The sequence below is a fragment of the Cupressus sempervirens genome, chromosome 4 (assembly GCF_028749045.1).
Source record: "Cupressus sempervirens isolate cs-2001-9-10 chromosome 4, ASM2874904v1, whole genome shotgun sequence".
Classification (NCBI taxonomy): Eukaryota; Viridiplantae; Streptophyta; class Pinopsida; order Cupressales; family Cupressaceae; genus Cupressus; species Cupressus sempervirens.
The window spans coordinates 391,359,840-391,384,020 of NC_143121.1; the positions used below are offsets into that span (position 1 = coordinate 391,359,840).

Here is a 24,181-nt window from a genome sequence, read left to right on the forward strand (position 1 = left end):
GATGCCCTGTGGATGCATTCCAACTCATCTGCAGGGCATCCACTGCCCTTGGATGCATCTGAAGAGCATCCAAATCTGCATCTGCCTCCATGCGCTTCTGTATTCGCATCCAGCCTTCCAGGGAACACATCGAGAATTTAGAATATTAGTGATACACTGTTGAAAAGGAAGATAATGAAGTGAAAATCATTAATATTAGTGATTGATTTCTAAATTAGTCTAGTTTGATGGTGAACTGATCAAGATCCAATGGCTGGTGCTTTATGAGAGAACATGTAATTCAAAGGAAAGCTGTCCATTTCAAAGTTTTCTGAATCTAATTCTTATCATAGGAACTATATGAACATTCTTAAAGATTGTGTCTCTTCTTCCTACTAATAAGACACTTCTTGTTTTGTGTAGAATTGTCTTATTTGGATTTTGATGAACTACTCCAACATTTAGGTTGATTTCTCATTGACTAGTATGTGAAGGGTTGATTGTCCTGGGGTTGAAGGTCTCAATGGGGCTTTCCTTTCCTTGTTGGAGTAAAATCACTAAGTCTTCATAACATAGTGTTTTGCCAACCATGTTGAGAGACATGTTAGAGTATAAGGGAGTCATCTTCTACAATTTCTGCTAGTGCATGCATATCTGTCTTGATCTCAGCAATTCTTTTGAAATATTCTCACCTTTTTCTATGTGCAAACAATGGAGTTGATGCTATGAATAAAGAATATAATTCTGTTTGTACATTTATATACTCTCTTGAGACAATCCAATGCCTCTTTCGTAGTGATGGCTACTTAGATGTGATGTTGGACTTGTTTTATTTTACTTGAACTTCTTGATTGTTTTTATTAAGTATAGTGTAGGTTTGTCTCACTCAATTATCTTGAGGTAGCCTGCTAGGCTGGAAGAGGTATTCTATATTGTATGGTATGGTTGTCAGGAACCTATGGGCACCTAATCTATTTATTTGGGCGAAGAAGCATGTCCTCTTTTCTTCTAGAGTTTGGTAACATTGATCCATTGTAATGTGCCTTTTTTAAATAAAGATTTACTAATAAAAAACAATAATAAATAGTGTGTAATGTCCCCTCTTTAGTTCGACATGACATTGATCATGGATTTTGCCTATTCCAGACTCTCGTAGGCAAATGGTGTGGAGAGAGAGTCAATTCTGCGGATCAGATGGTCATATCTTGCTCTTGAAGAAGTGTTAAGAGGTTATATTTTTTATTATTATGTGTTATTGGGGCCTACATGTTATAATTTTAAGTTGAGTTGCACTTTTTATTTTATAAAATTACTTTATTATAAAAAGTGCATTATAATGAGATTTTATAAAGGATGTTTCTAGAAGTTCTAGAAAAAGTGCATCATAATGAGATTTTATAAAGGATGTTTCTAGAAGTTCTAGCAACTTCTTAGAAAAGTGAATAAATAGAGGCCTGGGCCTCTCATTTTGGACATGCTTGGATTTGAGATTTTTTCTACTTCTTCCATTGTGGAGCAAATTTGTAGTCTCTTGGGTCTGCAAATTATTTGATCTTTGGGAACGAATCACTCCCTTGGATTGGCGACTTTGAGGGTGTGAAATATCACCTGAATTGTTGCATTTGAGGAGTTGGTAATTCAGCCATCTCATTTCGACTTCATTGAGATTCAGTTATAAGGGTTTACTTTGGTTGGAATAAGGGTTTCAGTTGTGCCCTAGCATTTGTGGATTGATTAACAGGGTTTGTAGACACAGTTGTGCATTATTTTCAGACTGCCAGTCTAGGGTTTGGACCCACGTTTTTGCTCATAACTCCTAATTGGCTTGATGGATGAATTTCATATTTTAGGGGGTTATTCAGCAACCCTAGGCACCCAGATTTATTGATTTTGGACTGACAAAAAACGCTGCAATATTTTTATCTAGCAGCCGTACCAGGCCGTACCTGTACGGCCCTGTCAGTTGAGCAGCAGCAGCAATTTTGTGAGTCGGTTTGGGGCAGATTGTGAGGTCTTCGTGTGGCATTAATTCAGCATTCATATCCGGCAAAATTGGAGCTATTCCAGGTGCACAAACTGAAGTTTTGATTGCCAAAATATTGCATGTTATGGATTAGAACAGTCAGCACTGTCATTGCATAAATAGTTATTTCCAGTCATTAATAACTGTTCTAAAAGTTTCGTCATTTGCATTCCAAATCTGAACTGGGTTATTGTTCATGTCATAACATTGCATTGTCAAGAGCTTGATGTATTAGAAGTGCATAGTTGTGATAGTCTCTCATTGTAATCAGTTCTAATTGCTGTCATAAAATCAGAATTGCATTGGACTTCATATTTGAGTTTCATATTGTCATCTATCTCTTAGATTGGTAGTGTTATAATCTGGAATTGTTGTTCATACATTATTGGCATCATATATTGAGGTTTCGTTGTACAACAATTAGTAATATTGCAGCCTTATTCGGTTACATGCCAACTGTTTGACAAAATTCCTAAGTCCAGTTTGAGGGTTTCAGTGGCCTTTATAGTAAGGGTCATTACATAGTGATATTGCTATCAAGATTCAACTATTTCGAGTCAAACTCATTGTCCCATGTTTCATGAGTAATATCACAACTAAAACATGGGTGAATGAGTTTGACTCAAAAACCACACAGTTGAATCCTGATAGCAATACTACAATTCAAGTTGATGTGAAAAACTCCTAGTTATCAATAATAATAGAGTTAATCTATAAATGAATAAAAATGAAATTTAAATTAAAAAAATATATAGTAAAATTAAAAATAATATAATCAAAATAAGAGTTAAATTAAATGAATGATCAAAAGGCACAAAATGAAAAGTTGTGGCTTGCTCAAACATGAGTTATAAAAGGGAGAAGATAACTTCATTTGAGGGGGAACATGGAAGGAATGAGAAAGAATGGAGTATAGAATAAAGGAAGGATTAAGGGAAGAAGAAAGGAATTGGAAGAAAATAAGGTTGTGACTCTTCCAAAGGGCAAAGGGTTGTCTCTTTCAACGTGTGGTAATGATTAAAGGTTGTGATTCTCTCAAAGGGCAGCAATAATGAAGGGTTCCGACTCTTTAAGAAGGTGGTAATTATGGAAGGTTGCGACTATCTCAAAGGGTGACAATGATGAAAGGTTGTGACTCTTTAAAAATGTTGTAATTATGAAAGCTTGTCACTCTCTCAGAGTAGAAATGATAAAGGGTTGTGACTCTTTTAGAGGGTGGTGATTGTGAAACATTGTGACCATTGCGAAGAGTAAACATGATGAAGAGGTGTGACTCTTCCTCACATTGGCAGATTTAAGGGGAGAATGTTTCATTTGAGGGCAACATTGAAGGGAGATCAATTCGAGGAATAATATTTTATTCTCAAAGGTAACAATGAAAAGTGGCAACTTAGTTCTTATGAAAGGTGATGACCCTTTCACCAATAAAGTATAAAGGAGAGTTTAGTCCAAGCATTGAAGGATCACTTATCAATCATTCCTATTGAAGGATCACTTATGAATCATTCCTCTTGAATCCATCAAAGCTAACCCTTCATTCATCCATCAATTGTCAATCCCTTAAGAAATTAAACAAGCGATCATTTAGCAAGATCAAGCAAACAATCATCAAATTCTCGTCAATCATCACTTCATTTAGGGCTACAATACCTTGAGTTTCGGGGGCAGATTTTGTTTTGGTTTAGGGGATAGCATAGGGGACGACTACAAAAAAAGGGAAAATTTAAAATGTATAGGGAAATTTTAAATATTCATATGAAATCATGGATAAAGCATGCTTATATACATTATAGAACCTTAACATATAGTGTTCGTATTAAATAATTTAAATGGAGAGTTCCCATGAGAGTCGAAGTTAAACAAATTATCAAAACTTAAACATTAATACTATGGAATAGCCAAGGGACACATTTTTGAATAGACGAGACCAAACAACACCTCCCGATTTCAAGATGGATCAAATTATGCCAGGGATGTATCCATAGTTAACATTGTCTTGGGGTCAAGAAAACAAACAATTATCGAATTCACATCAATCATCACTTCATTTTGGGGCTACATTACCTTGAGATTCAGGGGCAGTTTTTTAATTTTGGGCCATTTTAGGGGATATCAGAGGGGACAACTATATAAAAAATAGGGAAAATTTAAAATATATAGGAAAATTTGAAATATCATGGATAAAGCATGCTCATATACATTGTAGAACCTTAACATAGTGTCTGTATTAAATAATTTAAATTGAGAGTTTCCACAAGAGTCGAAGTCAAACAAATTATGAAAACTTAAACATTAATACTATGGAACAGCCTAGGGACATAGTTTTGAGTTTTCAAGACCTCACTGTTTTCAAGATGGATAAATTATACTGGGGATGTGTCCTTAGTTGACATTATCTTGGGGTCATGAAAACAAACTATTCAACACTCAAGCATCAATCTATCAAATCAACATTTGTTTAATCATCATCAACCAATATATCAAACTAGCCTTTTATCATTCTTCTAATAAGAAATTACTCAATCATCACTTACCAACACCTCAAATTGAAATTATCAAACTAAAGGAACTTGTTTAGTCGATCAATCAAGCATTGTGGAGTATTGGATCTACATAAGAATTCACATTCAAAGAACAGACATGTCAGCTAACAAGTATTGTGGTATGCAATGTGATGTTAATCTCTAATATATATTCTCTTATAGAATTTGATATAGTTAGCACGAAGAATCACGGAAATATCTAAATTTTTCAATTATTGATTTAATTAAGTTGTTTTCCTACAAGCAATTATGTATGGGTTAGTAAGGAGACGCAATTGGGAAAGCAGATTCAGGTTCCCCCTCTAAGTAGGTCACCCCAATGTTGGATGGAGAAATTCTTGCACTTGGGGCCAAGGGGTGTTCTACCATGCCCTCAAGCTTAGTTGTGGAAAATGTTCTTGGTGCCCTTTTGTGCAGTCCTCTCCAACCTTTATGATGTTTGGTTGTTGGAAGTGAAACATAAGAATATAAGCATTCATGTATGGGTTAGTAAGGAGAAACGAGCAGACAAGGGTTCACCCTCTAAGTAGGCCCCCCTATGTTGGATGAAGAGAGATTCCTACTACGGGTGGCCAAGGGGTGTTATACCATGTTGTTGGACTTATGTTGCAGCTAGTACCCTATTGTGCACTCATCTCCAATTCCTACTGTGGTTGATTATGGAAAATGAAAGTATAGATTGAAGTATTTGATATTAGTTGCTTATTTACTTTAGAAAGTTAATAGATAGTACACAAATTTATCATAGAAGGTTATTGGTAATGAACAAAATCATGTATGCTCCAATAAGGTACGTTGCATTCATTTGTACCACCCACCCATAGATAGCTTTGATGTTCTATTGGCGTACCAGATATGGAGGCAATTGAATATATTAGGGCTTACCAAGTGAAGGGATAATTGTTGTGAGGTTTTCACACCAGCACCCCATTGCGAATGACGATCCCCTCTTTTGCTTTGGCAATAGGAGTAGTGGTCTTAGACGGTGGCATTTTTCAAGTCTCCAATTTGAAAAGATGAGTTTGAGCAAATTTGGATCGCAAAGAAGTCAAGTCTGTCAGGGATGTGAGTGAGAGTTGGGCTAAGCTAGCCAAGGATGTGGAGTTGAAGGATTTGTGATAAAATGAATTGGAGCCTTTTGAATCCTTGTTCAAGTATCAATTTCATCTTAGAGAGCTAGGAAAGGTTGTGGGAGGTAACATTCTTGGAAACATGCTGATTCCTAAAATTTGGCTCTGTCTGATTTTTTATTATTATAAATTCCCAAAATCTAAATTCTTTATTATAACTCCTATGAACCTGAAACCTATCTCAAACATCCTGACAGTGTTTATATACAAGATGAACTTATACTTAAATGTTAGTGAGAAAATAAAAAGCATAATAAAATTTAGGTGGATTGATCTCCTTATAACTAGATATGCGGTCCTTTCTCTTCAGTTCACCTTGTTCTGCCATATTTAGTTATAGATTTTTCATCTTTTAATTCAAAGTTAACACTGTTTCTGGGCCATCCTCTCTTTGGTCTTCTTCATGTTTTAGAGGTTTTTTAATTTCTAAATATTATATAAAGATTATAAACAGCCTTCTTCGTATCTGGATTCCAAAACTTGTATAATTTTATACCAATGCTGCACCCAATAAAGATATGCTTCTCAACATTATAATTTAGCTCTGTTCTCTTTAACTGTAGAATAGTGATAACATCAAAACTAAAAACTCTAAAACTTTTAAAGGAAGATTTCTTTTTGGTCCATTTCTATTTGGGGTTTTGTTGAGAAGAGCTGATGTAGGTTGATAGATGGATAAAAAACATGTACTTTCTACTGCTTCTGCTCAAGTTTTTTGTTAGAAGTCTACACCACCAAGCATTTTCCTTTGTTTTTAGATTAGCATCTTTTTCATTCTCTATGCAACTCCATTTCATCGCAGTGTATATGTATTATGGAGTTGTCTTTTGCCTTCCTATTCCATAATAATCAACATAAACCTGCTTGAGTCTGTTGAGCAAAGCTTTCCATCATTATTTGTTCTCAGGGCATTTTCTTACTCTGTATTTATCTATAAGTGCCTTTAAATCTTTGGTTTTACTAAGGACTTATGATTTTTGCTTGACAAAATGAACTCTGGAATACTGTGCCAGGCCTGCAACAAGTGACTCTCAATCCCTGACAACCAACACAAGAGGAAGGCTGTATTCATCATCCTCATGTTTACCATGGGATAGGAAGACCATACATTCTCATGTTTGTTTCAAAATTGTCTTCTTGATGCAAACAGTTATTTTTTCCTCCCTTGTCAAGTCTCTTGTGGAACTCTCAAACTGCACTTTAATATCACAGAGTTTTTTAAACACTTAGTTGCTCAGAATCTTGTGTTATTATAACTTTCTTTTTTGGAAAACCCGTAAAGATGGCACAACTCCACTTACATCTAATTCTTTTTTATCATCAATATTTATATATGTTTTATAAATTAAAAACATGAGCTCATTACAAGTTGAAGTTAGCAAATCATTAGGCTAGAATAAGTTATAGTGGTTTATTGGAAAGTCATTGCTATTATTTATAATTTTATATTCACAGCTAGTGGTGTATTGCGGAAATATTCTATTATCTTTTTCTGCTCTTGTTCTGCCTACTGTACTTTCTGAATAAACAGTAAAGAACATTCTAGGCTGGATACATTTTATCAATGGATATCTAGTATGCTATGCAAAATTTCTTCCATAATCTCCTATGAGGGATGGACCAATGCAAACTGTTTTGTCTTTTAGCTTGTACTATTTGATGTTTGTCATTGTATTTATAATGTGTCTGCTTTTAATGGTTTTGGCAGCATTTATGACGTGGTTGCTTTTAATTGTTTTGGCAGCTGAAGGATATGGCTGAAAGACTACCTGGAGGAGCTTATGTTAATAATAGACCTAATTCCCTGCCTACATTTACTCCCAATGGTGTAAATCTACCATCTGTCAATGATGCTGCAGTCCCAACTGAAAAAGTTATAGAATCTCATGGTTTTCAGGTTGCTCGTAAATTTAATTTTCCAGAGGCAGACTCTAATGGTACTGTTAGCCCTTCTGTGGGAGATGGACCTGTTATTACAAGTAAGATTTCTTTTCAGCCAGTACAAGATAGATCAACAGAATTAAATTTGTTATATCAAACTCACAGTATTGATGAAGCACTAAGAAGTGGGGCCAGAGGTCCGACAGAAAGTAAGCATGACCGTGACCATGAAACTGAGTGGGTTGAACAAGATGAACCAGGTGTCTATATAACGCTCGCTCAGTTGCCTGGAGGAGAAAAAGATCTCAAGCGGGTGAGATTCAGGTATGTTTTTGGTGCACTGTGTCTTCTAACCTTGACTGGGCTGTACTTCGGTATCTACTGAGGTAGAATTTTCATTGGTATCATCTGGCTAGGATAAGGAGAAGTGTTCATTGATATTGGATGTGTGTACTCAATTTTTTTATTGGTTAGGCAATTAGGAAATACACTGATTTTTATTATTTTTGAATTGCATTTTTGCAGTCGGAAAAAATTTAGTGAGCGGGAAGCTGAACATTGGTGGGCAGAAAATCGTGCTCGGGTATATGAGAACTACAATGTCAGGATAGTTCAAAGGACAACCATTGTCCCATCATCAATGTCGGGAAGGCTGGAGAATATTGGCAAAGCTTAGTCCTTGTGCATGGATGAATTTGAATTATTATGCTGATGGGCTGTCCTCAGCAACCCTTTGTTAAATAGTATGACTTGATATTGGTGGGCTTGCCTCAGCATCCTTGCGTCAATTGTACGAGTTGATTTTGGTGAAACATCATGATTTGCTCAATATCGTGTTCAGGAAGTGTACTGACTTTCAGTGGACAGAGTATTTTACTGGAAGATTAATTTGATAATGGGATTTAGAAGCTTGGGTGCAATATCTTTTGACTTCTCAGAGAAAAGGTACATTTGGGTTTGGCACATCCAACATTTTGTTAAGAAAGAAATGGATGCTCTTGATGTTGATAGATAAGCATGGTGGAACCTAGTTATGAGTTGTGTACTTAGTAGTTTTGGTGGGAGTCAGGTAGACATGAGTCTACCAGGAATGGTCCATGGAAGTGTTGTGTATAATACTGCAATATTGTGCATAATCTAGTGAGTGTGGATGTGACTGTCTAGATGTGGAGTGCGAGGCAGTGAGTTATATTTTGCATTTTCTCATACATTATACTCAGACAGTTATCAATTGCCTCTCCAAGTCTTCGGTTGTGGCCTCTTCTGGATGCCAGTTTTTTTTGGAACCAAAACATCTCTATTATAATTTGAAGGTAACAGAGCAATCTTTTTAAGCAAATTGCTGGTTTTGAAAGTTTTATGCTTCCTTACATAGTTTTTATTTTCAAGATGTACATAGTTTTTATTTTCAAGATTTCTTTTGTTACCCCATCAGGTTCAGCATTTTAACTAAGAAGCTGTAACTTTTCTTTGTTCCATTACTGTGACATACGTTATTTCCTGACAAGGGTATGCTGTCTCTGTTTGCAGGTGCTCATTCAGCTATAGAAAGTGGTGCAAGCCACAAACCATTTTTGTCTAGACCTTTGTAATAAAGATTGTAGATCAGCACATTCCCTTTTTCATCCAGTTGTTTTCATCTCCATTCATTTATTGGCTCACCCTGCTAATGCACTTACAGAACATAATGTATTCTTGTCGTCTTGATATTGGTGCTAATATTTACTCATGCCCTTTCAGTTTAAATCCATCTTAACTGGAGGACTGAGAGATATAGCGACCGTTTGCAAGAAGGAATATTCCTTTGCTTCTCTTAATGGCCATCTTTCAAGTTATATTATTAATTCACGAGCATTCCAGATGTTCTTATAGATAGTGTTGCTTCATACCAATAAAGTATTCTTTGCAGATTCAGTACCGTTCATAAAGAAAATGTACTTGTCTATTCTGTCCAAAATTAATATCACAGCAACACAATTTTTCCACTCCTGTATAAAAAATATATTAATCAAAAATTCAGAATGTGTTTACAACCAGTGCTGTCCAGAAATTGTATGTGTAACACCAAAGCATCTCCACATTGTGATTTCGGGAAGTGGATATCCTGATATCTGAACTAAGTTGTAAAAAGAGGTACTACTTTTGCAACAAAGATTATAAATAATAACAGTGATAGCAATGATATATGTACTGCTATTATAGTGGAACTAAATTCTTGACTGTTAGAATGTGCCACTTTTTTTGATAAACCTTTTTTCAATTTGAAACATGTAAACTAATATTGCATGATGATAAGTTGTAAAAAGAGGTACTACTTTTGCAACAAGATTATAAATAATAACAGTGATGGTAATGATATATGTTCTGCTATTATAGTGGAACTAAATCCTTGACTGTTAGAATGTGCCAATTTTTTTGGTAAACCTTTTTCCAGTTTGAAACATGTAAACTAATATTGCATGATGAAAACCAAAGTTAGAGAAGTCCATCTCAATTCTGAAACCTATAGCAAAATTAGTGCCAGAGAGGAGGATGCTGGTGCATGATACTGCAGACTAAGCCCATCAGCGTACTTTTGTATTGGAATACCACTGGTGCTAATAATGGCCTGTAAAACATTTCTTTTTTACAGTTGTTATAGATGTAAGGTTATCAACGTGCATCCTACGTACAAGAAGATGTTATTGTATTACAATTGATGAGAATCCAAAATTAGTGGGATATACCTCTTTCTGAGATTATTGACACACACTTCCAACATACAATTGGAAGCTAAAATAAGATTATGGTCCCAAGTAGAGAATGCTAAAAGGCATGGATTTGAAATTACCAGAGATATTAATATCATAGAGGACTCTAAAATATCAACATTAACTCATAGGTTTTCACCTGATTCATGCTTCGAGATTATGAAAGCATTCTCCGGTCATAATACCTTATGAACTACTTATTTTACAGCAGTTAAAACATAAAATATTATTAACATAGCAAGATAAGTTTACTATAATGGTAAGATTATTAACACAGATCGACATGCATAAATTTTTTCCAAGGCTTTTATAATAAGATTATTAAAATAAGAAACGTAAAAGGATGACACGAATGGAAGTCTCGAGTAGTGGGATATTCCACTGGATTAAACACAGTTGTGCCAAATGCAGGATGATTAACTGGCAGAATTATGGTGGAACGGAATCCTCAACTAGTGGAGTATAACTCATTGTATATAAAATATCGGAATATAGAACTTACGATAACAGCCATACGATAGTGGAGGTCAACAAATTGATCATAACTTTAAGACTTCTATTGATGTTAGAAATGGCGATGATGATAATTGGTAGTAATATGGTCAACAAAACCCTCAATGTGTGTAATTGCAATTTTTGGTAAATAATTTAAGTTGCAGCCTTGTAAATTGTATCATGTGAAGCAAGCACAAGTTAAAGGAGCCCGTGTTCTTGCAAATTTATCAGCAATATAAGTGGATTTTGATTGTATACAACACAACCTTTTAATTGTTGATATAAGTTGGTTCGTTTCCTATTGCCAAACATGTGCCATCTACAATTCTCATGGTAGTGGAAAGAGATCTGCGAGAAAGATCAAGCAATCCATCTTCAGAGTTTAGAAGTATACAAATCCATGAAACCACCTGAAATGGTGGATGAGGCCTTGACTCGCTCGAAAAAACTTACGTTAAATGAGGATTGTGTAATCATCAATATAAATGCTATATTTGATTGAATGATCATTTCTCCTACCCAGTCTTTGAAGCATAAATTAGCTAGTGTCGGAAGTACCATACCTTCGCTAAATGATGAGCCCAATCATTTGAGAAGTGAATATCCTGATATCTGACATAAGAAGTTGCAAAAAGATGTACTGCTGTTGGAACAAGAACACAAATAATGAAGAAAGTAGTAATGATAAATGTACTGCTATTATAGTGGAACAAAATCCTCGACTGTTAAGAGTGCGTCACATTTCTTGCTAAACCATTTATTAATTTGAAACATGTAAAACCAACATTGCATGATAATAATCGAAGTTAGTGCCAGAGAGGAGGATGCTTGTGCATGACACCGCAGACTTTAAGCTCATTACCCGCATATAATGAGCAAAACAAACACCCTACAGTCAATTAGATGTATTGCAATTGAAGAAAATCGAAAACTAGTGGGAAATGCCTCTTTCTGGGATTATTGACACACTTCCAACATGCAGTTAGCAGTTAAAAGAAGATAGTCGTAGAACAATCCTTCAACTTTTGTTTGTGAAGTGTGCTAATTAGAAACTTGACATTGAAGTTTCTAAAGGTCCATACGACGCGGTTTGAACCATTGCTGTAAATTGATTCCAAATTATAAACTTGGAGAGCATGTCATAGGATGACAGTTACAAATTAGAGAAAGTTGCAAGGGGACGGCTTAAACATCACACACTAAGTTTGATTCTTAGGTAAAAAGTGTAAAATGGTCAAAGTTGACCTTTTTTTTTTCTAAGCTTAGTTTTCCCCTTAGTATGTGATGTTTAAGGGTGGCCAGCTGCAAGACATGGCTTTGAAACTGATAGGGATATTAGTAACATAGAGGAGACTAAACTACCAACATCAACTCACAAGATTTCACCTTACTTCTAGATTAAGAAAGTTTTTTTTTTTCAAATAACATATCAAAGTACCTTAGTTCACTAATAAATTTGAAGTCTACCACAGTAAGCTTATTAACATACACCAACATACATTTCAATCCACTTACTGAATCCTTTAATAAGGTTCCTATCTGAGTCCGGCTCCCGAACCTCCCAATGTATCTCTAGATAGATTCTGTTTGGAAACTACTGGGGACTCTCTTGGAGATTTTTTATATGTGGACTCAGCGACTTCTGATGTTCTCCATTCGACGTGTGCATGAATTCTTGTTGAGATGGATGTTTCAAAAGGCCTTCGAGAAGAGATTTGTTTGGTCTCTTTGTGGGGCTCCTGGACCCAAACGTTGGATTACGAAGGTATTCCCTTACGCTATAGAAAATGTCAAAAGACAGGTCACATTGCTGCTCGTTGTGTTGTTGGAAAGACTAAACCAAGGCTTCCACCTTCCTGGTGGTCTAAGGCTGCCCTAAGCACTACATGGTGTTCAAGTCCTTGGAGGCTGTGGATGATTCTGGCTCGCCCCATGATGTTGACATCCTAGAGCCTGTGGTTGCTGAGGATGTCAACAACCACAATATATGATACTTAGTTGATTATATTTGAGCATTTGATGATTTGACTTGTGATTTATTATGAATTTTACCCCATACTTGCATGTGTATGATGTGCGTGTTTGTCTTACTTTTCTGTTTGATGTGGTTAAGGGAGGGAGTCATAGTCAACGGTTAGTTGGGATCTACACGATACTCTACACAATGTACCACTCCTTGCCATTGTCTGTTTAGTTTAAATATATATGCACATGTACATGTTTGTCTTTTATGTAGGATGCAGATATCAGACATTGACTTCTCTGAATTGCCAGGATAAGCGTGCCTTATTGCAAAAAAATTAATGGTAAGAATGAGGAGATAATGATTACATCCAATCCCAGTCATAGCTTAAATACTTGTATTGTAAGGAGGTCTCATATTTGATTGTTTACCCTTTTTAAACCCACAAGTTTTTTTGTTCGTATTTTGTTTGACTTTTGCTTTGGTTTATTTTCCTTATGCATTTTATGTGGTTTGACTTTATGATTGTCTTGGTAGAATGCTTATTTATGATCTTTGGATTAATCATTGATATTTTAATTATTAAATGTTATTTGATTTAAAAAGGGAAAATTATTAAAATAAGATGATATTTCATTTATTGGAACTATTGGAATATTTGGCTAAATTAAAAGTAATAATTTAAAGCCCTAATTTAGAAAATTAAATTAAAAGAATTTAAAAATTAAAATTAAAATATTAAACAATAAATATTGTTTAGTGTGATTATTTAATTAGTATCGATAAAAATTAGAGTTGCATGTAAATAAATAATTCTAATTATCTTTGTATTAAATAATAAGTGAGAAATAAAATAAAGTGAATATTTTAAATTAAAGAGTAAATAAATATGCATGAATGAGAAAATTAAATAAAGATAATTATATTTTAGAGCTTTTAGAGACAGAAACCTTAAAGGGAGTAGGGCTCTATATTAGAGATTTTTCAATTCATTATTTCACATAGGTTTTGGGGAGCAATTTTCAAATTTTGAGCAAAAAGGAATTTTAGAGGATTTTTTTGGGTCATTTTAGAGTTAGATAGGTTTTAGTAGAGCAATTGTGAAGAGCAAAGTTAAAGAACTTCTTAAAAGCTTAGGAGTATTTTGGACTACATATTTTGAGATTGTGTTTTGAAAATTATGCTGGCAAATTTGAGGTAGGGTTCGAGAACCTTGCAAATCTTTCATTCAAAAGATTGTTTTTTTCGTATCTATCAAATTGTGTTGTAGTGAATGTTAAAATTTCTGCATGGATTTTATTTGTGAAATTTAAAAGAGAAATTACTTCTAAGTTATATTATATTTGAGAAATTAGGAGAAAATAATTTACTGTTCTTATTTAGAAAACTTTGGTAAAACTCAAATCTAGAAACCCTTGTTTTAAATTATCAAAAATCATGTTGCATGAAACTCGTCAAAATCCTAGGTTTGTGAGAAAACATGTATGCAAAATAATTATAAATTATGAATATACATCCAATTTAGAGTTTATTAAATGTCTTTACAAATCGTTTATAAAATTAAAACAAATTGAAAGTCAAAAGTAAATTAGGCATTATTATGCAAGTTAAGAGTGACAATTAATTGGTCCTTGAATAAAGGCATTTTAATAATGTCCATAAGATCAAAAAGTCTATGAGACCACAAAGCAACAAATATCTATATCATTTTCATGTTCTGGTTCTAGTTCTTAAATATTCCACTAATAGCCTAACTTTACCTCTTATGTCCACACTAAGTAGTCTTCATTCTCATGACTCCTAGAATTTATATATTTTTTAAACTCAATTTTCCCCTCCTCTTCTTTGCTTTGACACCTTCCTCCATGCCCTTTGAGGGTTTTTGTAATGGACCTTGATTAATATTCTTATAAAATAATTGAATATCTAAATGGGATCAATTGTTATAAATATTCTTATTAAATTTTATTTATAAAAATAATTGAATTGAATCAATTGTTACAAATATTCTTGTTAAATCTTATTTATGAAAAGAAATTGAATATCATATTGTATAAATAAAAAATAGATCAATTAATATTAGATTTTATATTATGTTAGATTTAATAAAATAGATCTCATTATGTTGGACTTAATCAATATTGCTATGAATATTATAAATCATTAAATGACATAGTGATCATACAAATCATTAAATGAGTGGAGGGAGTTACATCTTGGGACGGAACGTTCCACATCCTTATAAAAGGAAAAGCCGCAACATGTTTAAGGGCATAAAGGGGAATAAAAAGGATTTCGGATAAAGGACGCGGTCAGACACGCATGCCAATCACCTCAACAACATACACTCGACAATCTGCGCATCGATAAGCACAAAAAACACACCAGTCACCCAGTACTAGCCATATAACAGTCACCATCAGTAGGAGGTACATTCTACAGTGATTACTATGATCATTATATATATATATATATATATATATATATATATATATATATATATATATATATATATATATATATATATATATATATATATATATATATATATGAATTAAAATTTATATTGAACATCACCAAAGGTGATAGTTATGTTATAAATAAATTCAATTATAAATGAATTTATGCACATAAACATATTAGTAATTAATTCTATGCATGGAAATCAAATAATAATTCATTAATCTATTAGGAGAATCGTAAAACTCAAAGCATGAGGGTAGCAAGGTATTAACACCTTGAACCGACTACCATGGCCGAGAATTCTCCGTGTTGCTAGAATATTTCGATGTCGTTAAACATATGCATATGTCGTTGGCCTTGGATAGAGGATGCCCGTCCAAGAAGAATCATTAGGGGTGCACTCTCGAGATGATGACAAAGTAGCTATGAGCTATGAAGCCTGATCTAGAGACGTCCTTAAGATTGGGAATTAACTTAGAGAGTAGAATAATATAGTTATTTTAATTATTGTTATGATTCTAATGTTTAATCTTACAGTTATCAATTGTCCTTAACCAATCCTATTAGTGGGGACATTATAGTGGTATCAGAGCATAATCTTGCCATCTTGAAGAAGAAAACTAGAAACAATGGCCAAACAAATAGCTCACAAGCTAAGGACTTTCATAGAACAAACTAATGAAAGATTTGAAAGAACATAAAACTCCAATAAAATAATACTTGAAGCTATCCAAAAACTAAGTAATAATAATAACCAGAATGAAATATCAAATCCACAAAGGGACCATCACTCTACTCATGAGGAAAACACACCAAATGAATCATTGTCACAAAGTTCGGTTCCATGGGAAACTCTTCCATCCTTTATTCCATGAGAAGAGCCTATTGGAGAAGAAGAACCAATGACATTTAATGTGGAGGAAATAGGACAAATGTATGCTAACCTAGATCCCAATTTGAGACAAATCATTCCTTTTAAAGAGTATTATGAATCTAAACTATTAGAAATTAAGAAGAAAAATCATGTGAAACTACCATGTTTTGATGGAACAGGAGGAGAAACTGCTCAATCTTGGGTTCAAAAATTAGACAAGTACCTATCCTATAGTCCGATGACAGAAAAAAGTGCTATCAAATTCACCATACTTCATTTAAGAGGTTCATCTCATAAATGGTGGCACTATGGCCAAAATTCCCTAGGGCTCAAAAAAATAACATCCTATAGTGAATTTACTCAAAAGTTGACGAGTAGATTTGACCTAAAGGATCCTAAATGGTATTACCAAGAACTCATTCGTCTCAAACAAACAAGGTCAGTAGAACAATTTGCAAGTAAATTTCAAGACTTAAACATAATGGTCCCAAATTTGTCTCAAGGACAACTCACATACATTTTTATAGGACTTACATAATCCATAAAAACCCAAGTTAAACCCTTTAAACCTCAAAATCTTGAAGAGGCCATTTAGAAAGCCAAGAAACTTGAATCTAATGCACCTAGAGAAGGGTATAGAAATTACTCATCAAAGCCATCCTATCAAAATGAGGGACCTAGGAAAAATGATAGAAGAAGGCTGTGTTATATTTGCAACAAACCCTGGAACAGAGATCACTAGTGTGAGAAAAAGGAAGAATTTCATTAGAAAAATCTTTGTTTCAAATGTAAAGAACCATGGGATCGAGGTCACCAATGTAAAAGAGGATGAATGAACTTGATGGAAGAAGTCTCGAGAGGAGAGGAAACCAATAAAAAAATGAAAAATGATGAAAGTGAACAAGGCATTTGTGTAGTCATATAAGAAGGGAATGAGAATAGAACCATTCAGGTCAAAGGAGAAGTCAAAGGACAAAGGATCATTGCCTCAGTTGATACAGGAGCCTCACATGATTTTATAAGCAAACACATTGTTTCTAGAAGGGAATTACAATCCAACAAATTTAGTGTATTCAAAGTGGCATTCAGGAATGGATCCATTGAACAATGTACCAGGATTGTACCAAAGTTAGAAGTCACCCTCGGAGGACACACAATCAAAAGAAACTTCTATGTGGCCAACATTCAAAATGATATTATCCTAGGGATGCTTTGGATGAACTCTTTAGGGAGATTCATTATGGATGGCCTTAACTCAGAAATTTGTTTTAATCACAAGGGGAGGGAAATTACATTAAAAGGATTATCTGATGGATCCCTAAAAATAGTAACTTGCAAGAAAATGGAAAAGATACTCAGTCATAACCAAGGTGAATGGATAACATAGTGCATGATTTTAGATGAATAAGCTTCCTCGAGCAAAACAATTCATGTTGATATTCAACCTATATTAAACAAGTATAAAAAAGTTTTTGAAGAGATCCCCCCGACCTCCCTCCAAAAAGAGGTTTTGAACATCCCATAGAATTAGGAGGAGCAAAACCTATAATAACTACTCCTTACAGGCATTCTCTAAAGTACAAAGAAGAGATAGAAAAAACCATTACCGAACTGTTGAAAATGGGACATATCTAACCCAACAATAGTCCTTTTACTTCCTTTGTCATATTAGTAAAAAAGAAAGATGGTAATATGAGAATGTGTATAGATTATCGTGCACTAAATAAGAAAATGATAAAAAATAGATATCTCATCCCCAAAATTGATGAATTAATGGATGAACTACATGGAGCACATTACTTTTCAAAAATTGACCTACACTCAGGTTACCATCAAATAAGAATGAGGAAGGAAGACATTCCCAAGACTGCTTTTAGGTGTCATTATGGACATTTTGAATTTCTTGTCCTCCCTTTTGGTCTTACTAATGCTCCAGCAACATTCCAGTCATGCATGAATCACATCTTTAGGCGACCGTTGAGGAAGTTCCTACTTATATTTTTCGATGGCATACTCATCTACAACAAAAATTTGGAAGAACACCTTCACCATATTGAGGAAGTTCTGAAAATCTTGGAAGAAGACTCTTTATATGCCAAATTTTCAAAATGTGAATTTGGTTTAGAAGAAATTTTATACTTAGGGCATAAAATTAGTATTAGGGGAGTAAGCGTGGAGGAGGCAAAAATTAGTGCCATAAAAAGTTGGCCAAAACCCAAATCACTAACCCAACTCAGAGGATTTGTAGGTTTATGCAGTTACTATAGACAAATTGTCAAGGGATTCTCAAAATTAGCATCCCCCCTTACTGATTTGACAAAGAAAGGAGCTTTTACATGGAGCAAAGAAGCACAACATGCTTTTGATAAACTTAAGGAAATCATGAGTTCTTGTCTAGTCTTAGCCATCCCAGATTTCACCAAGCGATTTGAATTGCAATGTGACACATCAGGAGAAGGGATAGGAGCAGTTCTCATGCAAGGAAAAAGATCGCTTGCCTTTGAAAGCTGAAAGATCAATAGTTTAGAGAAGCATTACTCTATATATGATAAGGAAATGTTAGCTATCATGCACACTCTAGCCAAATTTCGACAATATCTAGTCTATGAAAGATTTATTGTAAAGACAAATCATAATAGTCTGAGATTCTTTTTAAATCAGAAAGATCTTAATGACAAGCAATAGAAGTGGGTAAGCAAGATTCAAGCTTACAACTTTGCTATTGAATATGTAAAAGGGGTAAACAATGGAGTTGCAGATGCACTCTCTTGACGTCCACATATTGATAGCATTACCAACATTACACAAGATTGGAAATGGGACATCTTATTAGAACATGCCAAGAACTCTCAAGCGAGGGACATATTAGAAGGAAACTTTCTCAATGAAGATTTTAAAATATGTAATGAAATCATTTTGTATCAAGGACGAGTATTTTTGGTTCCGCACTCAAAGGTTAAGGAAAAAATTCTTAAAGAATATCATGGTAGTCCCTTAGCAGGCCACCAGGGATACTTCAAGACATATAAACATATTAGGGAAAAATATTCATGGAAAGGCTTAAAAAAAGATGTGCAGAAACATGTACAAGAATGCATGACATGTCAACGGAATAAAATAGAATTGATACACCCAGTAGGATTATTACAACCCTTACCAATTTCAAACCAAAAATGGGAAACTATATATATGGATTTCATAACAGGTTTTCCAAAAGTACAAGGGAACGACAACATCCTCGTAGTGGTGGATAGACTTACAAATGATCCAAGGGATAGAAAATTATTGAAAAGTAAAATGTCCCCAATGCTCCAAGAATCAACATCATTACAAAGTGTTCACAATTTTGACTCCAACATAACTCGAACAAGCAAAATTGGAGTTAAAGTGCAAGTATGACTAGTCAAAGTTTGGTCAAACTAGGACTAGAGGCCATAAAAGGGTGAAAAAATAATCATCTCAAAAGTATTTGACAATGGATTCCAAATGAAAGAGCTCGTCAAAAGCTTTCCAATGGCATTCGTTTCATCAAGAACGGAGATCGGATATAAAAGTTATGATGCTTTCAAATTCAAGCAAAAGTATGGATTTTGATGATGTCAGCATGACATCACAAAATCATAAAGAGAGGGAAAACATTCAAATTCGAATTAAAATAGCTATTTAATTCGAATTAAAGGAATGAGATCATGGGAGTTGAACTCCTACCCATTGGCCTCCTAAAATTAAGGCCAACCAATGGGCTATTTATGACATATGTAATATTAAGGGAAGAGTTTGTATCTATTCATAAAAAATCCACCCAAGCTTATTTAATTAAGGGTATTTGTTGAAAAAAACCCCTTAATTTTGGTGTCAAATCATAACAAAATAATGGTAAAAGGGGTAAATTCGAAATATGTAACCAAAATGGGGGATTATGTTGGTTAATTGTTTTAGCCCATTTTTGGCTAAATTTGATGTATAAAATGGGGGTAGTAGGCTTTGGAAAGGATCCAGGTGGTGAGAAGGAGATTATGATCTTGGAGACTTGATGATTATTCTTGCACATTGGAGAGTAATGCTGCAATTGTGCTTGAAGGGAAGATCTTGAACACTTGTAATTAATTTTGGAGCAAATCGGATCGGTCCCCCTATTGGAGCTAGACCCGAAGACGTAGTCCTTCCCGGACGAACTCCGTTATCAATCGTGTTTTGTCTTATGTCTCTGTACTCTCTTTCTTTCAGTCATTACCTTTTTATGCTTTGTTCATTTAAGCATTTAAGTTGTGTTAATCTGCTAATTAACGCTTTGAAATTTTACTTTATGAAATAATGTTAAGCATTCCTCTGTAATAGTCCTAGATCCTAATCAGATCAACAAAATATGCTCATTTCTTTTTATCTCCACAGAATATAAAGCACACTAGATAGCCGAGTTATTTTTCAAAGAGATTTATAGACTCCATGGGCTTCCTCAGAATATTGTTAGTGATAGAGACAGTAAATTCCTTAGCATATTCTGGCAAGAACTTTTCCGCCTAATAGGGACAATGCTAACTCCAAGTACCAGTTATCATTCCCAAATTGATGGGCAAATTGAGGTGGTGAACAAATGGTTAGAAGGATACCTGAGAAATTATGTTACCAAATAAAAAAATGTATGGATTAAGTGGCTACACCTAGGTGAGCATTGTTATAACACCATTCATAATATATCTATCAAAATGAGCCCTTTTAAGGCACTATATGGTTATGACGCCTCATCATTTGGAGAGTTGATAAACCAAGAGAGAAAAGTTCCAAGTGCACAAGATTTTGTCAAGCAAAGCGCAAACATCCTTAAATCCCTTAAAAATAATTTGCAATAGGCTCAAAACCAACAAAAGACATATGCAGATAAGAAGCGTACAAAAAGATCCTTCATCATTGGCGATTTAGTATTCTTATGCCTGCAACCTTATAGGAAAACCTCAATCAAGAGGGATGGAGTGGAAAAACTCAAGCCTCGATTCTATGGACCTTACAAGATTATAAGAAGGATAGGAGAAGTGGCATACATGCTAGAACTTCCAACAAATAGCAGAATTCACAATGTATTTCATGTATCACAACTCAAGAAAGTTTTGGGACAACCAGTAGATCCTTGTACCAACCTACCTCCTTCAGATGATGGATAACTTACCTTAGTACCTGAGCAGATTCTTGAGACACGAGAAAACATAATATAAGGAATAGAACTATTACAAAATTCCTAGTTAAATGGAAAAATTTACCAGAGTTAGATGCCACCTGAGAGAATGAAGGAATCTTGAAATTGTTTGAGGACAAGAAAAATCGGGACCAAGGGATTGCAATGGACCTTGATTAATATTTTTATAAAATAATTGAATATCTAAATGGGATCAATTGTTATAAATATTCTTATTAAATCTATCTTATAAAAATAATTGAATTGGATCAATTGTTACAAATATTCTTGTTAAATCTTATTTATGAAAATAAATTAAATATCATATATTGTATACATAAAAATAGATCAATTAATATTAGATTTTATATTATGTTAGATTTAATAAAATAGATCTCATTATGTTGGACTTAGTTAATATTGCTATGAATCTTATAAATCATTAAACAACATATTGATTGTACAAATCATTAAATGAGTGAAGGGAGTTACATCTTGGGATGCAACGTTCCACATCCTTATAAAAGGAAAAGCTGCAACATGTTTAAGGGCAGCAAGGGGAATAAAAAGCATTTCAGAGAAAGGATGCGGTCAGACAGGAAAACCCATCACCTCAACAACGTACACTCGACAGTCTATGCATCAACAAACACGAACAACACACCAGTCACCCGGTACTAGCTGTATAACAGTCACCGTCAGGAGGTACATTGTACAGTGACTACCATGATCATTATATATATATATATATATATATATATATATATATATATATATATATATATATATATATATATATATATATATATATATGAATTAAAATTTATATTGAACATCACCAAAGGTGATAGTTATGTTATAAATAAATTCAATTATAAATGAATTTATGCACATAAACATATTAGTAATTAATTCTATGCATGGAAATCAAATAATAATTAATTAATATGTTAGGAGAATTGTAAAACTCAAAGCATGAGGGTAGCAAGGTATTAACACCTTGAACTGACCACCATGGCCGATAAGTTTTTGTGTTGCCAGAATATTATGATGTTGTCAAACATATGTATATGTCATTGGCCTTGGATAGAGGATGCTCGTCCAAGAAGAATCATTAGGGGTGCACTCTTGGGATGACGACAAAGTAGCTATGAGCTATGAAGCCTGATCTGGAGATGTCCTTAAGATTGGGAATTAACTTAGAGGGTAGAATAATATAGTTATTTTAATTATTGTTATGATTCTAACGTTTAATCTTGCATGTATTACTTGTCCTTAACCAACCCTATTAGTGGGGATATTATAGTTTTTGTGAGAGATTTGAAAGTTCATGTGACTTTTTAAAGCTTTGCTATAGATCAGTCATAGAAATCATCTAGGGCTCGTTTGGTTGTAGGCATAGAAATAAAAAATAAGAATGCATATTGGAAATAGGAATGGCTATTTCAATAACAACTATTTTTTGGAATTAACATAAGCTCATTATAGGGGCAAAATAGGAATATGTATTCCTATTTTGTCCTTGACCCTTTCGGTTGCCAGAATAGGAATAGGAAATTATGAATATGTTTTCTATTTGCTGATTGGTGCGTCAATTGGAATAGGGAATATGGATACATATTCTTATTTTACCCCTAAAATGAGCTTATGTCCATTCCCAAAAATAGTTGTTATTGAAATAACCATTCCTATTCCCAATATGCATTCCTATTCTCAATTCTTATGCCTACAACCAAATGGACCCTAAACGATTTCTATGACTCTTTCACATGTGTATTTTCTTGCACGAAAAAATATTGATAATAATTGATTTATGTTTTCCTCTATGCTTTTAATATTCTAGGGCTTTTTATCTCTGAGTATCTTGATATTACTTTCTATTTCTCTACTCCTTTGTGAATCAAACTCCGTGGAAAATCTGCTTCTATGTCTATTTCCTAAAAACCTATTATATAATTCAAAACTAGGATTCACATGGCTTCTTGAATAGAGTATCTACAATTTCTATTTAAAAAGTTTATAAACTGTAAGACTTCTTTCATTCTTTCCTTTATTTTGAAGCCCTATTTATGTATATGTATAGCAAAAGTAGTGACACTCCTTGAAACTTTGCATAATGGTTTCAAATCTTTGAATTTCTATGCAATGACTATAAAGTAAGAGCTTAGCTAGTCCTTTTAATTCATTTTGGGCATTGATTGTAAAGTAAGAACTTGCTAGTCTTGGTTCAATCATTTATTGTGTATTTGGAGCACTGTCATCTCACCATATTTCTATTTTATGAGATCAATTAAATCCATGTTACTTCTATGACCATGAAAAATACTTTCTATGATTTTCCTCTTGATGTTTCCTATGCTGGTATACTTTGTGTAGGCTCTATCTATATTTGATTAGTCCTGATGCTATGACATATTTCTAATGAGACTTGTATAGATCTGTATTTTACTTCTCCTTTGGCTCTTTCTCAAAAATCTAAAGATTTATTTGGTGAATACCCTTGATAGGTCTGTGCATAATGATGGGTGGGTAGAGGCACACTAAAATAAAATATGAAATGCAATGAATGTGCTACGACACAATATTTGATTACCTTTTTATTGATTTTTCAAAATGGATACACATCATTCCCTTTTATAGGCAAGTTTACAATCTCTAAAATTTTTTGACATTTGCTGACAAGACAACTATCTACAAAATTCTAGAAACTACTACAATTGACACAACCCAAACCTAAACCTAAACCTAAACTTCTAAAAAAATTTATTGATGAATTATAGTAGAAATTAATATTTCTAACACTCCCCCCTAATTTATACTATCAACTATTACAAAAATTCTTTAATATTTACAACTCTCAGAGCCTCCTTCAAAATTTCAAATTGTACTTGTGGTAAGGCCTTGGTGAAG

At 33.9% G+C, this 24,181-nt stretch overlaps 1 protein-coding gene across 1 annotated transcript in view; it reads left to right on the top strand.

Annotated features, from left to right (window-relative positions):
* LOC149561694 (PH, RCC1 and FYVE domains-containing protein 1-like) overlaps positions 1 to 9,470 on the top strand; it is a 50,729-nt gene extending 41,259 nt beyond the window's left edge. Inside the window, exons 8-10 of the mRNA XM_089825242.1 lie at positions 7,420 to 7,880; positions 8,082 to 8,869; positions 9,087 to 9,470. Of these exons, the coding sequence (XP_089681368.1) occupies positions 7,420 to 7,880; positions 8,082 to 8,232 (612 nt within the window). The 3' untranslated portion in view covers positions 8,233 to 8,869; positions 9,087 to 9,470. The remainder of the gene's footprint in view (positions 1 to 7,419; positions 7,881 to 8,081; positions 8,870 to 9,086) is intronic.
* The last annotated feature ends 14,711 nt before the right edge of the window (positions 9,471 to 24,181 follow it).